This window comes from Jaculus jaculus, chromosome 7, assembly GCF_020740685.1.
Source record: "Jaculus jaculus isolate mJacJac1 chromosome 7, mJacJac1.mat.Y.cur, whole genome shotgun sequence".
Taxonomy (NCBI): Eukaryota; Metazoa; Chordata; class Mammalia; order Rodentia; family Dipodidae; genus Jaculus; species Jaculus jaculus.
This window is the reverse complement of record NC_059108.1, coordinates 158029762-158047297: the sequence shown is the minus strand read 5'-3', so window position 1 is coordinate 158047297 and position 17536 is coordinate 158029762. Positions and strand designations below refer to the sequence as shown.

Genomic DNA, 17536 nt, shown 5'->3' with positions numbered 1-17536 from the left:
CCAAATGAAGCAGTTTATGAATGTACAGTTTATACAATGTCAAGCTGAGTATAATTGCTACATATAATAATGTGTATCCATGTTTTCTTTCAGAATAGCTAAAGTGTTACAAAAGCACAGCATCCCAACAACATTAAAGAGGTTCTACAAGCCTCACCAGTTATGCCTGACTCTATACAGAGTTTCCCAGTGAGAAGCTGTGTCCAGCACTAAGGAGCTCAGGCCCAAACATTGAATTTTAAAAACAAGAGTTGAGCTTCTGTCCAGAACATAGCTGATTATGAAATGTTTTATTTTACGTAATTTAATTATTTGCAAATAGAGAGACGGGAGGGATGTGCATACCAGGCTCTACAGCCAAATACAAATAAACTCCAGATGCATGTACCACCTTATGCATCTGGCTTTAAATGGGTACTGGAGAACAAAACCCAGGTCATCAGGCTTTACAAGCTAGAGCCTTATCTGGTAAGCCATCTTTCTAGGCCCCATACAACTTTTTTTTTTTAATTGAGCTTTTTTTTTTTTTTTTTTGGTTTTTCGAGGTAGGGTCTTACTTTACCTCAGGCTGACCTGGAAGTCACTCTGTAGTCTCAGGGTGGCCTCGAACTTGAATCTTCCTACCTCTGCCTCCCGAGTGCTGGGATATAAGGCATGCACCATCACACCTGGCTAAATTGAGCTTTTTTTTTTTTTTCTTTTTGAGGTAGGGTTTCACTGTAGCTCAGGCTGACCTGGAATTCATTATGTAGTGTCAGGGTGGCGTCAAACTCATGACAGTCCTCCTATCTCTGCCTCCCGAGTGCTGGGATTAAAGGCATGTGCCACCATGCCGGGCCTATGAGCATTTTTTTTAAAAGAGATGAAAGTACCATAGATTTTCATGTTCAGGGCAGGTGCCCAGACATGAAATACAATGAAAGGTGTGAATCCTGATGGCACAATCACATGATGAGATACACTTGATTAAATCCTGTCATTCTTTTTTTTTTTAATTATTTATTTATTTGAGAGCGACAGACATAGAGAGAAAGACAGATAGAGGGACAGAGAGAGAATGGGCGTGCCAGGGCTTCCAGCCTCTGCAAACAAACTCCAGACGGTGCGCCCCCTTGTGCATCTGGCTAACGTGGGACCTGGGGAACCAAGCCTCGAACCGGGGTCCTTAGGCTTCACAGGCAAGCGCTTAACTGCTAAGCCATCTCTCCAGCCCAAATCCTGTCATTCTTACAATGTCATCCAGGGTTCTCATTTCTGTACTGAACTCTGATGGGTACAGCCAGAGTTCCCTATATAGCAGGATGGCATGCAAATAGGACCTCCCTCTGCTTATTAAAATTAGCCCAGCCCTGACCCCACAAGCCCTGGCAGAGGAGCCCAGCCCTGGATTCCCAGGTGTTTTCATTCAGTGATCATCACTGAGCACAGACCACTCACCATGGAGTTGGGGTTCAACTGCTTTTTTCTTTTTATTCTTTTAAAGGGTAATTTATGAAGAACAGGAGATATTGAATGTGTGACTGTTCATGAGTGGGAGGGACTCTGAGCATGTGTGACTATTTCCTGACCAGGATTCTCTGTTTGCAGGTGTCCAGTGTGAGGTGCAGCTGGTAGAGTCTGGGGGTAGTTTGGCACAGCCTGGGGGGTCCCTGAGAATCTCCTGTGCTGCCTCTGGATTCACCTTCAGTGATTACTACATGAGTTGGATCCGCCAGACTCCAGGGAAACAGCTGGAGTGGCTCTCCTACATTAGTGGTAACAGTGATAGTATAGACTACGCAGCATCTGTGAAGGGCCGGTTTACCATTTCCAGAGACAATTCCAGGAACACCCTGTACCTGCAAATGAATAGTCTGAAACTCGAAGACACAGCCATGTATTACTGTGCAAGAGACACAATGAGGTAATGTCATTGTGAGCTCAGACACAAACCTCCTTGCAGGGTGCTCAGGTCCAGCAGAGGGCACTCAAGAGACTCAGAGCTCAGGGTCACTCCAGAGCAGAGGTATGGGACATTAGTGGCTGAACTCGATATCTTGTACTAGTCTCCACGGGGGTGGGGGTGGGGTGGGGTGGAGGAACTTGTTTACAGGTTTGGGTGTACTAATCTTTGAAGTGCCTGAATATCAAAAACACTGTTTTGCTTTGTAATGTATATTTTTAAATATAAGATGCAGGGGGGCTGGAGAGATGGCTTAGCGGTTAAGTGCTTGCCTGTAATGCCTAAAGACCCAGGCTCAAGGCTCGATTCCCCAGGACCCATGTAAGCCAGATGCACAAGGTGGTGCACGCATTTGGAGTTCATTTGCAGTGCTGGAGGCCCTGGTCGGCCCATTCTCTCAGCTTCTTTCTCTGCCTGTCTGTTGCTCTCAAATAAATACATAAAAATGAACAAAAAATTAATTTATATGTATATATATATATATATATATATATATATATATATATATATATATATATATATTGCAATGTCACCTGAACAGAATGCAGAGCATCACACAGGTCAAAAGGATCTGACCAGCATTAGATCCTGAGAACACTCAAGTACCCTGGTGAATCTGTTCCTCTCAAGTTCTGTACAGAGCTTGAATGAGATCAGGTAAAACTGCTTGGGATTCAGAATGGAGCAACCAGGAGAGTTCAGAGTGAGTGATTAATGAAACCAAGTAACATTCATTCTCCTCACCTCCTCACAAAAAGCATACCCACAAAGCCCAGAAGTTAACCCTGCATTCATGCTGTTAATAAAATGTGTGTGAGGTCATCGGTTCTGACTGGGCATTGATGAGACCATGAGGACAATCACTGAAGGTCATCACAGCAGCAGAGCTTCAATTTGCTACAGGAGGCTTGGAACCATCTTGCCAGCTCAGTTGTCTCTGTTCCCCACTTTCTCTTTCTAGGAATGCTGTCAGGTCACCTTACTGGTTGGAATGAACTACCTGGCTTATAAACCATTTTATTTCTTCTTCTTAAATTAAGTCCACTACATTTAATGTGTCTAAGAAATGTCTCTTTTGCCATACTGATTGCTTTTCTTTCCACCTGGCTTTCTTAACATAGCTCCTATTTACCCTTGAGCCAGCAGATTTGCTGTAGATCTCTGTGATGAAATCTGAGTCACAGGTTTTTGATCTGAAGCTCAGGTGTGGCCAGGCTGTGGTTCTTACAGAACCCCAGAAAAGGTTGGTGGACCTCCTTCTCAGCTGTGTTCCTAGCATCCTCTGTGTACACTCACCAGGGAAGAGCAAGTGGATGTGCTAAGCAGAGTAATAGTGGTTGTTTAATCAAAATGTGATTTTAACTGGGAAATTTTCCTGGTCTGCTCACATTATCATGGACTTGCCTAATTTGTGACTATGAAATAACTGAGTTTGGGACACCATGGTACCTATATCTCTGGGAGAGAATGGAGGTACTACTGGGTGTTCTTGAAGTCAGCCATTAGGAAGGGAGTCTACAAGACTCAGCAAGGTCTTGATGCTGCTTTTATAGAGCAATCCTGTCCTCTGTCCTTCTCTGACTACATTGGGTCCTTCCAGGTACAGTAGAGCAGTCTTCCTGACTGAGAGAGTATTGAGACTTTAACAATATGAATACACACCTTCACAGCCATAACTATATTCAGTGTATAACTGAATAACTGGTGTTAATGAGCTGCTGTGATGTTCTTTCATATTGACCATTTCCTGGTTGTTTCATATTTGCCAGTATAACCTGTTTCATGAGCTCTAAATTATTTCTTTCTTTCTTTTTTTTTTTTTTTTTTTTGAGGTAGAGTCTCACTCTAGCCCAGGCTGACCTGGAATTCACTATGGAGTCTCAGGGTGGCCTCAAACTCATGGCAATCCTCCTACCTCTGCCTCCCAAGTGCTGGGATTAAAGGCAACACTACCACACCCAGCTAAACTATTTCTTTTTTTTTTTTTCATTTTTATTAACAACTTCCATGATTGTAAACAATATCCCATGGTAATGCCCTCCCTCCCCCCCCCCACTTTCACCTTTGAAATTCTATTCTCCATTATATCCTGTCCTCCACTCAATCAGTCTGTCTTTTATTTTGATATAATGATCTTTTCTTCCTATTATAATGGTTTTGTGTAGGTAATGTCAGGCACTGCGAGGTCATGGATAGCCGGGCCATTTTGTGTCCGAAGGATCACATTGTAAGAGTCCTACCCTGCACTCCTGTCACTTCTTCCCAACACCATGATGCAAGGGCCATTATTTCTGGGGGGGGGGGGAGAGAGAGAGAGAGAGAATTTATTCCGTCACAGTATTGGAGATCAAACCCATGTTATACAAGAGCCACACTCCAACATGTGCATCTGGCTTACGTGGGTCCTGGAAAGCTGAACCCTGGCCCTTAGGCTTCACAGGCAAATGCTGTAACTGCTATGCCATTCCTCCAGTCCCCGAAATTTTTCATTTTTTCAGAGCTGAGAGAGAAAGCATATATCAGGGCCTCCAGCCACCATGTGCATCTGGCTTATGTAGGTACAGAAGAACTAAACCTGGGTCCTAAGGCTTCACAGGCAAGCACTTTAACTGCTAAGCCATCTCTTCAGGCCTACTTATTTATTTAAGCTTTTTTTTTTTTTTTTTTTTGAGGTAGGGTCTCACTCTAGCTCAGGCTGACCTGGAATTCACTCTGTAGTCTCAGGGTGGTCTCAGACTCACAACAGTCCTCCTACCACTGCCTCCCAAATGCTGAGATTAAAGACATGCACCACATGCCTGGCTTTTAGTTTTTCAAAGTAGGGTCTCACTCTAGCCCAGGCAGACCTGGAATTCACTATGTAATATCAGAGTGGCCTCTAATTCTCTAATTTACAGCAGTCCTTCAATCTGTCTCCTGAGTGTTGGGATTAAAGGTGGGCACCACCATGGCCAACACTTATTTATTTAATATTTTAAATTTATGTTTGGACTTTCAAGGTAGGATCTCGCTGTAGCCTGGAATTCACTATATAGTCTCAGGGTGGCCTCAAACTTTAAGCAATCCTCCCACCTCTGCCTCCCAAGTGCTGGGATTAAAGGTGTGTGGCATCACGACTGGCACTTATTTATTTTTGTTGCTAGAAAGTGAATTTAGAACCTAAGTATCACATGATTTTATCCCTGAGTGATACTATATTTAGTCTTATCTTCATGTTGACTTTAGACTCAATTTTATCCAAAACACCTGGCATGTAGATGGACTTTATAAATATTTGCTAAAGAAAATATAATCCAGAGCTGGGTGTGGTGGCTCATTTCTTTAATCTCTCAGTACTTGGAAGGCTGATGTAGGATTCCCATGAATTCCAGGTCAGCCTGGGCTAGAGTGAGACCCTACCATGAAAAACCAATACATATATATTCCAGATGTTCTCCAACTTGGTTGCTCCCATCTCTATTTTAAGGCAATCTTTCCTGTTAGCCAAGTTTGCCTGGAACTCACTATGTGTCTTAGGCTGACCTTAAGCCCATGACAATCCTCCTGCTTCTGTCCCCAAGTGCTGAGATTATAGATGTGAGCACCATATCCAGCTTCACTTATTCAATAAGACAGGGTCTCAGTTCTTCTAGCTTCCAGCCATCTCCAAGATAGCTCTGGGCATCCCCAGTGAAGGTTTCACGTATACCCATAGCTCTGGGCATCCCCAGTGAAGGTTTCACATATAGCCATAGCTCTGGGCATCCCCAGTGAGGGGTTCATGTATAGCCATAGCTCTGGGCATCCCCAGTAAGGGTTTATGTATACCAATAGCTCTGGGCATCCCCAGCAAAAGCTGCATATGAGCCAGGCCTGGTGGCGCACGCCTTTAATCTCAGCACGTGGGAGGCTAAACTATTTCTTGAAGCTGCATTAAATGTGTGTCCATTTTTAAGGTAAATGAGAATCCTGTTGCAATAAGAAGCAAGTAGAAGGGTGGGGAAGACTGACTGACCAAAGGACTTCAGGTGCTCTGGAGCATGATGGGCATTCCCATACACTTGATGCTCAAGAGTATGAAGGGAAGCATGGCGTGGTGGCACATTCCTTTAATCCCAGCACTCGGGAGGCAGAGGTATGAGGATCACCATGAGCTGGAGGCCACCCTGAGACTTCATAGTGAATTCCAGGTCAGCCTGGGCCAGAGTGAAAGCCTACCTTGAAAACAAAAACAAACAAACAGAAAAATAGTATGAAGGAATGGTAAAGGGGGAAGAAGGATGCTTAAGCTCTATGGTTGACATGGACATCAGTCTATAGACAGACAGCTGATATGCTTTGTAGTATTTCATAATATTGCATGCATAGGAAAGAAAAAGGCACTTCAGTTCTGGGTAGATTCCCAACAAAAATGAACACCAGGTGAATAAGCTGCTTTCAGACATTATGTTTTCCTCACAAGTTATTATTGATAAAAATAAAGTCACAGCTAAAAACTAATATTGAATATTATACACGTGATTAAACTAATATTCCCGCTATATCAACCAGCATCAAAACTGTCAATATGTGCAGTTGGAACAAGTTGCATGTTGTTAATTCACATCTCATGTAATAAATATGCTCTGCATTCAAAATTGAAAAACAGAGCTTTAGAGATGGCTTAGTGGTTAAGGTGCATGCCTTCAAAGCCTAGGGAAAGAGGTTCACTCCTCCCGGTCCCATGTAAACCAGATAAACATGGTGGCCCCTGTGTCTAAAGTTTGTTTCCAGTGGCTGGAAGCCCTGGCATGCCCATTCTCTCCCTCTCTCTCTCTCTCTCCTTCTGTCTCTAATAAATATATAAAAATAAAAATAAATTGAAAAACAACATTGGCACCTATATAGATGTATACTTAACAATGAAGATGGTCTCACTGAAGGCCAGGTGGCCAAATTATTAATTTATGAAAACCATAGATGTCTTCTAAATTTGAAGATAAGCAATGGTCAATGTCAGGTCTGTCTGAGTCACTGAACTTAATATAACATTAAAGGTTATTACATTACAATTGGTTTCTATCGCCTGGCCCTCCTCTTGAAAATCACAATTGTATTAATTCTTATTTTAAGATTAAAACTAATTAATACATAGACAACCGTGTTTTTTGTCATTTGCTGGTAGTTCCTACTATCCACTGGAAGCTATTTGTAATGAAAACACTCATTTGATCTCTAGAAGTTAGTCCATAAATTTATAAGTGTAAGTGATAAAAGTGAGATGATGGGCCAGGAGCAATAGCTCAGTAGGTAGGGCATGTGTGTGGATCACCTGCACCTATGTAAATGCTGAATGTGGTGGTGTGAAATGGTAATCAGAGTACTGAACAGGCAGAGACAGGCATACCTCCAGGATATAAACTGGCTAGCTAATCTTGCTGAATGGGTGAGCTCTAGGTTTAATGAGAGGCCTTTTAACAATTAAAAACAAAATGGCAGAGGACTTCAGGCTAAGATGGCTGCTTAGGAGCTGTGCCAAACCAGCCAAGGGAGGGATTTAAGCAAAACCCCAGCAAAATACGCTCTTCTTCTGAAAAGTGAAGGAGTGTAGGTTATTCTTGGACACAGTGAAGAAGCCAGAGACCAAGACCCACCAGAAAGGAGGAAAATGGACAGAGTCCCACTCAGGCAATTGAGGCTATGATCCACACACCTGCTAGGGGCAGTCCCACCAGGCATGCAAGGGGGCAGTAGCAGAGGGAGAGACTAAGCAACAGATATTTCAACTCCATCAGCCTTCTTGCAAAGTTAAGAAATATGAAGGAGAGGGACTTCCAGTTAAGATGGTGGCTTAGGTACCACGCCAAAGAAGCCTGGGGGGGAGGGGGAAGACCAAAAACTCAGCAAAATACACACTTTTACTAAAAAGTGAGGTGTATAGGAAATCGAAATGGCAGTGGAGAAGTAGAAGAGATCCAGAGCCCACACAGGCCAGCAAAAGTGACCCCGGCAGGTCTGCCAACCGCGGCGGTGGCAGCACACCAGAAAGCTGCCAGGCTCAGCTCCAGCTGCAGGAAAAGCCAGTTAAGGGGAGCCTCCACTCACACCGGAGCTCTCCGCAACTCAAGCAATGTGAAGGGAGAGTGGCAGTGAGAACAGAGGAGCAGATCACAAGGTAGAAGAACATGTGGAACAGTGAGAGAACTAGAACAGCTGCAGCTCCCTCCCCTTCCCTACCACCTGTGCCTAGCTCCAGCAAAAAGTCCAGCAGTCCCGGAACCCAGCCAAGCCAACTTGAGCCGACAGCGGGACCCAAGCAGGAGAAGAGTCCAGCAGCAACATCAGCGGCTCTGGCACGAGCAGCAGCGGTCCCAGCAGCAGCAGATTCAGTAGCGGCAGCAGCACCAGCTTCGCAGATCCAGCAGCAGCGGAGGATCCAGCAATGGCAGCTAAAGTAGCAGAAGCAGCAGCAGCGGTGGACCCAGCAGAGGTGACAGATCCAGCAGCGGCAGCTTCAGGAGCACCAGTGGCAGTTCCAGCAGCTGGGGTGCTGATCTGCAGGGCCACAGTTTCCAGGATCAGTTTGCCCTGCAGGAAAAGCCGGTGCCTAGCTCCAGAAATCAGAACAGCAGCCCAACGACCCAGCCAGCAACTTGATTGAGACCAAAATCATCCAAAAAGGTAACTGGGATTGCACCATGGAAGGTTCTTACTTGGTCACAAGCTGACTTGAATCCCTCAACAGACCAGAAATCTTAATCTCTTTGTTGACAGAGGATCTAGTTGTTATAATAACTACTCTTACATAAATACTCGGTGCTGGTTTTGATTGAATGTGTACAGTATTTAGTAAAATTTTAGAATCTACCTGTATTTTATTGCACGCAGCCTACTTGAATACTCCCATAGCAGGGAAACTCAACCCCTAGGAACACCTTTATAGATACTCTGAGAGGCTCAAGAGCCACACCTAACACCTTAAGCTCCTACCCTGAAGATATATAACAATAAATCAATTGATACAGCTAAGAATACTCAGCTAGCTAGAAAATCCAAGCATTAACTTAATCCAAGATGTAAAAATATATACATTATAACACAAGAAATACAAAAAGCAACACAATATAAATCCACCTAAAAGTACTAATGCATCAGAAATGACCTCCAGTGAGAATGAGTTAGAGGAAATGCCTGAGAAAGATTTCAAAAGAATGATTGTAAACATGTTCAAAGAAGTCAAAGAAAAAATCAAAGAAGAAATAAAAGAGGAAATCAAAGGAATCAAAGAGGGAATCAAAGAAGATGCAGGACAACAATTTAATGAAATAAATAAGACAATAAAGACATAAATAAGAAAATAGAAGTAATAAAGAAAAACCAGTCAGAATTACTAGCAATGAAGAACACAGTTAAAGAAATAAAAGAGTCTGTAGAAAATCTCACCAGTAGAATGGCTGAAGGAGAGGACAGAATATCTAAGCTAGAAGACCAGGTGGCATATCTAATACAGTCCAACAAAGAGAAAGACAAACTTATAGAAAAGTATGAGTGGGAATTTCAAGATATTTGGGACACTATGAAAAGATCCGATATAAGAAGTCAGGGCATAGTAGAAGGAGAAGAATTCCACTCCAAAGGCATGGTAAGTGTCTTCAACAAAATCATAGAAGAAACCTAAACCAAATTAGGAAAGAGGTGCCAATGCAGATACAGAAAGCCTTTAGAACCCCAGCCACACAAAACCTGGAAAGAACCTCTCTTCACCATATTATAATCAAACTACCAAACACACAAACCAAGGAAAAAATATTGAAAGCAGTTAGAGAGAAAAATCAAGTTATCTACAAAGGCAAGCCCATCAGGATTACAGCAGATTATTCTACACAAACTTTAAAAGCCAGAAGGGCTTGGAGTGATGTATTCCAAGTTCTGAAAGATAACAACTGTCAACCAAGGTTACTTTATCCTGCAAAGCTATCCATTCAAATAGACGAAGAAATAAGGACATTCCATGACAAAAGCAGATTAAAGGAGTATTTGAAGACAAAACCAGCTCTACAGAAAATACTTTATAGGATCCTCCATGCTGAAGAAAAGGAGAAGCACACATATAACACAAGAAAGCAAAGGTACAACCAGAACCACACACACAAAAAAAAATGGCAAACATAAATATACACCTTTCAATAATATCTGTTAATATCAATGGCCTCAAAACCCCAACCAAAATACATAGGTTTGAAGACTGGGTTAAAAAGTAGGATCCCACAATTTGTTGTCTCCAAGAAGCTCACCTTTCTACAAAGGATAGACATTACCTTAGGGTGAAAGATTGGAAAACAGTGTTTCAAGCAAATGGGCCTATAAAACAAGCAGGGGTTGCTATCCTAATATCTGACAAGATAGACTTCAGTCCAACATTGGTCAAGAAAGATAAGGAAGTTCACTTTATATTGATTAAGGGCACACTCCAACAGGAGGACATTACAATCCTAAACATATATGCACCTAACATGGGGGCTCCCAAATTCATCAAACAAACACTATTAGAACTAAGGTCACAGATAACACCAAACACAGTGGTGGTGGGTGACTTTAACACCCCACTCTCATCAATTGACAGGTCATCCCAGGAAAAAATAAACAGAGAGGCATCTGGACACAATGAGGTAATAGAAGGAATGGACCTAACAGATATATACAGGACATTTCATCCAAATGCTGCAGCATGCACATTCTTTACAGCAGCACACGGAACATTCTCTAAAATATATTAGGACACAAAGCAAATCTTAACAAATTCAGCAAAACTGAAATACTTCCTTGCATTCTATCTGACCACAATGGAATTAAACTACAAATCAGTAGCAAGAAAGGCTATAGAGCTTACACAAAATCATGGAAAGTAAACAATACACTACTAAATGATGAATTAGTCAATGAAAAAATCAAGAAGGAAATCAAAAAATTTATACAGTCAAACGATAATGAGAAAACAACATACCAAAATCTCTGGGACACAATGAAGGCAGTTCTAAGAGGTAAATTTATAGCATTACATGCCTATATTAAGAAATTAGAAAGGTCACAAGTAAACGACCTAATGCTTCACCATAAAGCCTTAGAGAAAGAAGAACAAGGCAAACCAAAAATTAGTAGACAGGAAGAAATAATAAAAATTAGGGCAGAAATTAATGAAATAGAAACAAACAAAAAAAAAACAATCCAAAGAATTAATGAAACAAAGAGTTGGTTCTTTGAAAGAATAAACAAGATTGATAAACCCTTAGCAAATCTGACCAAAAGAAAGAGAGAAGAGACACAAATTAATAAAATCAGAGATGAAAAAGTTAACATCACAACAGATTCCAGAGAAATTCAAAAAATCATAGGGACATACTATAAAAGCATATACTGCACAAAATATGATATTCTGAAAGAACTGGATGATTTCCTTGATCTATATGACCTACATAAATTAAATCAAAATGAGATTAATCACTTAAATAGACCTATAACAAACATGGAGATCCGAACAGTTATCAATAATCTCCCAACTAAAAAAAAACCATGCCCATATGGATTCACTGCTGAATTTTACCAGCCCTTCAAGGAAGAGCTTACACCATTGCTTCTTAAGCTTTTCCATAAAATAGAAAAAGAAGGAATCCTACCTAATTCCTTCTGTGAAGCCAGCATCACCCTGATACCAAAACCAGGCAAAGATAGAACAAAAAAAGAAAATTACAAACCAATCTCCCTCATGAACATAGATGCAAAAATTCTCAACAAAATATTGGCAAACAGAATACAAGAGTATATCAAAAAGATCATTCACCCTGACCAAGTAGGCTTTATCCCACAGATGCAGGGATGGTTCAATATATGCAAATCTATAAATGTAATACATTATAAAAAAGGGTTGAAGGACAAAAATCACATGATCATCTCATTAGATGCAGAGAAAGCATTTGACAACATCCAACAACCCTTCATGATAAAAGTCCTACAGTGACCGGGAATAGAAGGAACATATCTCAATATAATAAAAGCTATTTATGACAAGCCTACAGCCAACATATTACTAAATGGGGTAACCTTTTCCACTAAAATCATGAACAAGACAAGGGTTTCCACTGTACCCACTTTTATTTAACATAGTTTTGGATATCTTAGCCATAGCAATAAGGCAAGAGACACACATAAAAAGGATACAAATTGGAAAAGAAGAGATCAAGTTATCATTACTTGCAGATGACATGATTCTATACATAAAGGACCCTAAAAACTCTACTAGCAAACTGTTAGAGCTGATCAAAACCTACAGCCATGTAGCAGGATACAAAATAAATACACAGAAATCAGTAGCCTTCATATATGCTAACAACAAACACACAGAGGATGAAATCTGAGAATCACTCCCATTCACAATTGCATCAAAAAAATAAAATACCTTGGAATAAACCTAACCAAGAAAGTAAAGAATCTCTACAATGAGAACTTTAAAACACTCATGCGAGAAATTGCAGAAGACACTAGAAAGTGGAGAAACATCTCTTGTTCCTGGATTGGAAGAATCAATATCGTGAAAATGGCAATCTTACCTAAAGAAATCTACACATTTAATGCAATCCCTATCAAAATTCCAAAGGCATTCTTCATGGAAATAGAGAAAACAATCCAAAAATTCATTTGGAATCACAAAAAAACCTTGAATATCTAAAATAATACTGAGCAACAAAAATGAGGCTGGTGGTATCACCATACCTGATTTTAACCTATACTACAGAGCCATAGTAACAAAAACAGTGTGGTACTGGCACAAAAACAGACATGTAGATCAGTGGAACAGAATAGAGGACCCAGATGTAAGCCCAAGTAGCTATAGCCACCTGATATTCGATAAAAACGCCAAAAATACTCATTGGAGAAGAGACAGCCTCTTCAGCAAATGGTGTTTTGAAAACTGGATAAATTTTTTTGTATAATAATGGAAAATGTTAATAAAAATTTAAAAAAATATATATGAAGGAAAGAGCTGAGATCAACTAAAGAGCTACTGAAAGTGAAAACAACTCCAGAAGTCTGAACTCTCCTATCCCCCACCATCAGAACCCCAAACCTCCAGCATTCAGCCCCAATTGTTGCACAGACAGCCAAAGGTACAGTTGCACAGCACAACACTGAGGGATCAAGATGGAAACTCTGCATTGGTGATATTGGAAGCCACCCCAAAAGTTAACGAGGCTGATTGACAAAAAAAAATAATAATAAAAGTACACATTCCTGCAAGAGCTAATCTCTCTTAACTTGTCAGGGCATGTTATGGTATATATATTCTAGGTTGGCTTTACCATTTTCAAATAACCTGCATTTGGGGGTTAAATTTTATTGCCCTTGGTGCTTTCATATATATAGGGCCTCTGTTTTTTGCTTCTGTTATTATTGGGTGCATGGTCTGATCCAGATCCAGGTTGACCTGGACCCCAATTCAGAATACAAATCTCTACCTCCCAGCTGACAAGATTAAGCATGTAGAAGAACACACACCCTTAGGGATTTTGGCTTTATATAACTGTTTGTTTTGATCCCCACAATTGGATACTTTGTGCTGGTTTTTATTGATTGTATGTGTGACTTGATTAAAGTTTAGAATTTGCTAGTAAATTATTCCACCCAGTCCACTAGAATATTTGCTTAGCAAGAAAACTCAACACCTAGGATTACTTCTGTGGCTTGATTGGCTGACAAGAGCTACACCTGGCACCTTGAAGTCATATCCTGAGGGTATATAGAAGTGGATTGCAATGTTTGAGAACACTGCAGATAAGTAGAAAATCCAAGCATCAAATCAATTCAGGATGCAAATGTCACTCCAATATAATACAAGAAACTAAAGAATCAAGACAATACATTCCCACCAAAAACTATAAATCCATCAGAAATGATCACCAATGAGACTGTTTTAAATGAAATGTCTGTCATAGATTTCAAGTAAATGATGGTATCTACACTCAGAGAAATCAGAGAAGAAATGAAGGGAATCAAAGAAGAAAACAAACTTCTGAAAGAGAACACAGGAAACCAGCTTAATGAAATAAAAAGGTCATTATAAGACATTAGTAAAGAAGTAGAAATACTGAACTAAAAACAGGCTGAAATCCTGGCTCTGATGAATACAGTCAATGAAATTTTAAAACACCCATGGAAAGTCTCACCAGTAGAATGGATAAAGGAGAGAACAGAATATCTAAACTAGAAGACCAGATGGCAGATCTAATACAGTCCAACAAAGAGAAAGACAAGCTAATAGCAAGGCATGAATGGGAATTTCAAGATATCCAGGACACTATGAAATGATCAAACATAAGAATTCAGGGTATAGCAGAAGGAGAAGAATTTCAATCCAGAGGCTTAGTAGGTATTTTCAGCAAAATCATAGAAGAAAATTTTCCTCAAATTGGAAAAGAAATGCCAATGCAGATACAAGAAGCTGTTAGAACACCAAACAGACAAGATCTGGGAAAAACCTCTCCTCACCATGTTATAATTAAACTACAAAACACACAAACCAAAGAATATATATTGAAAGCAGTTAGAAAGAAGAAGCAAGTCACCTACAAAGGCAAGGCCATCAGAATAACTGCAGATTACTCAACATAAACTTTAAAAGCCAGAAGGGTTTGAAATGAGATGTTCCAAGTTCTGAAAGAAAACAACTGTCAACCAAGATTACTTTATCCTGCAAAGCTATATATCCAAATTGATAGAGAAATGAGGATATTCCACAACCAAACCAGGCTAAAGGAATTTATAACAACTAAACCAGCTCTACAGAAAATACTTGAAGGAGTTTTTAATGCCGAAGAGAAAGAAAAACACACACAAGAGGAAATAGGAAAAAATAAATCACACTCAAATAACAATTACAGTAAATGAGTAAAAGGAAAACAGGAAACAGTACAAAATAAGAAAAATGGCAAGAATAAATGCATACATTTCAATAATAACTCTTAATACCAATGGCCTCAATGAACCATCCAAAAGCCACAGTCTTGCAGACTGGATTAAAAGGCAGGATCTTGCCATTTGTTGCCTCTAGGAAATTCATCTCTCAATAAAAGATAGACACTGCCTTAGAATGAAAGCATGGAAAATTGTATTTCAAGCAAATAGGCCTAGGAAACAAGCAGGGGTTGCTATCCTAATATCTGACAGGATAGACTTCAAACCAACATTAGTGAGGAAAGATAAAGGTCATTTTATACTGATTAAAAGAATAGTCCAGCAGGAGGACATTACAATCCTAAACATATATGCACCTAACATGGGGGCTCCCAGTTTCAGCAAACAAACACTATTAGACTTAGGGTCACAGATAACAACAAATGCAATTGTAGTGGGAGACTTCAATATCCCACGCATCAACTGACAGTTCATCCCAGCAAAAATAAACAGAGAGACATCTGAATTAAATGATGTCATGGAACAAATGGACCTAACAGATATCTACAGAACATTCCATCCAAATGCTGCAGAATATACATTTTTCTCAGCAGCAAGTGGAACATTCTCTAAAATAGACCATATATTAGGACACAAAGAAAATCTCCACAATTATAGGAAAATAGAAATAATCCCTTGTTCTCTATCTGACCACAATGGGATTAAACTGCAAATCAGCAACAAGAAAAGCTATGGAGCATACAGAAATTCATGGAGATTGAACAGTACACTATTAAATGATCAGTGGGTCATTGAAGAAATTAAAAAGGAAATCAGTAAATTCATAGAATCAAATGATGATGAAAATACGCCATACCAAAACCTTTGGGACACAACAAAGACAGTCCTAAGAGCAAAATGTATAGCTCTAAGTGCCTATATTAAGAAATTAGAGAGTTCACAAATAAACAATTTAATGCTCCACCTTAAGGCCTTGGGAAAATAAGAACAAGGCAAACAAAAAAGCAGTAGATGAGAAGAAATTATAAAGATTAGGGCAGAAATTAATGAAATAGAAACAAACAAAAAAACAAAGAATCAATGAAACAAAGAGTTGGTTCTTTGAAAAGATAAACAAGATTGATAAACCCTTAGCAAATTTGACCTGAAGAGAGAAGAGACAAAAATTAATAACATTAGAGATGAGTAAGGCCCCATTACAACAGATACCAAAGAAATTCAGACAATTATAAGGACATACTTTAAGAATATATATGCCTCTAAGTTTGAAAATATGAAAGAAATAGATGATTTCCTTGGTTCATATGACCTACCAAAATTAAATCAAGATTAGATAAACCATTTAAACAGACCTATAACAAGTTCAGAGATCCAAACAGTTATAAAAAGTCTCCCAACTATAAAAGCCCAGGTCCAGATGGATTCACTGGTGAATCTTACCAGACCTTCATGGAAGAACTAACACCAATCCTTCTCAAACTTTTCCATAAAATAGAAAAGGAAGGAATTCTACCCAACTCCTCCTGTGAATCCAGCATCACCCTCATATGAAAACCAGGCAAAGACAGAAGAAAAAAAGAAAATTACAGACCAACCTCGCTCATGAACATAGATGCAAAAATTATGAACAAAATATTGGCAAACAGAATACAAGAATATATCAAAAAGATTATTTACCTGACCAAGTTGGCTTTATCCCAAGAATGCAGGGATGATTCAACATATGCAAATCAATGAATGTAATACATTGTATTAATGGTCTGAAGGACAAAAATCACATGATCATCTCAATAGATGCCAAAAAGGCATTTGACAAAATCCAACATCCTTTCATGGTAAAAGTATTACAGAAACTGGGACTAGAAGGAACATATCTCAACATAATAAGATGTATTTATGACAAACCTATGGCCAACATAATACTAAATGGTAAAAAACTTGAAGCTTTTCCACTAAATTCAGGACCAAAACAAGGGTGTCCACTGTCACCACTTTTATTTAACACAGTGCTAGAAGTCTTAGCTAAGGCAAGAGATACTCATAAAAGGGATACAAATTGGAAAGGAAGAGATCAAATTATCACTATTTGCAGATGATATGATTCTATACATAAAAGACCCTAAAAACTCTACCAGCAAACTGTTAGAGCTGATAAACACTTTTAGCAATGTAGCAGGATACAAAATAAATACACAGAAATCAGTAGGTTTCCTATATACTACCAACAAACATGTGGAGAATGAAATCAGGGAATCTCTCCCATTCACAATTACCTCAAAAAATTAAATAAAGTACTTGGAATAAACTTAACTAAGGAAGTGAAGGAGCTCTACAATTAGAACTTTAAAACACTCAAGCAAGAAATTGCAGAAGATACAAGGAAATGGAAAGACATCCCATGTTCTTGGATTGGAAGAATCAATAGTGTGAAAATGTCAATCTTACCAAAAGCATCTACACATTTAATGTAATGCCCATTAAAATTCCAATGGCATTCTTCACAGGAATAGAAAAAAAAAATCCAAAATTTCATTTGGAAGCAAAAACCCTCAAATAGTCAAAACGATTTTGAGCAACAAAAATAAGACTGGTGGTATCAAGATACCCAATTTTAAGCTATATTACAAAGCCATAGTAACAAAAACAACATGGTATTGGCAAAAAGACAGA

At 39.4% G+C, this 17536-nt stretch overlaps 1 gene segment (V, D, J or C); it reads left to right on the top strand.

Annotated features, from left to right (window-relative positions):
- Window positions 1–1377: 1377 nt before the first annotated feature.
- Window positions 1378–1907, top strand: LOC123462358. The segment is given in 2 exon segments: window positions 1378–1484; window positions 1588–1907. Coding segments are annotated over 2 exon segments (366 nt in total).
- The last annotated feature ends 15629 nt before the right edge of the window (window positions 1908–17536 follow it).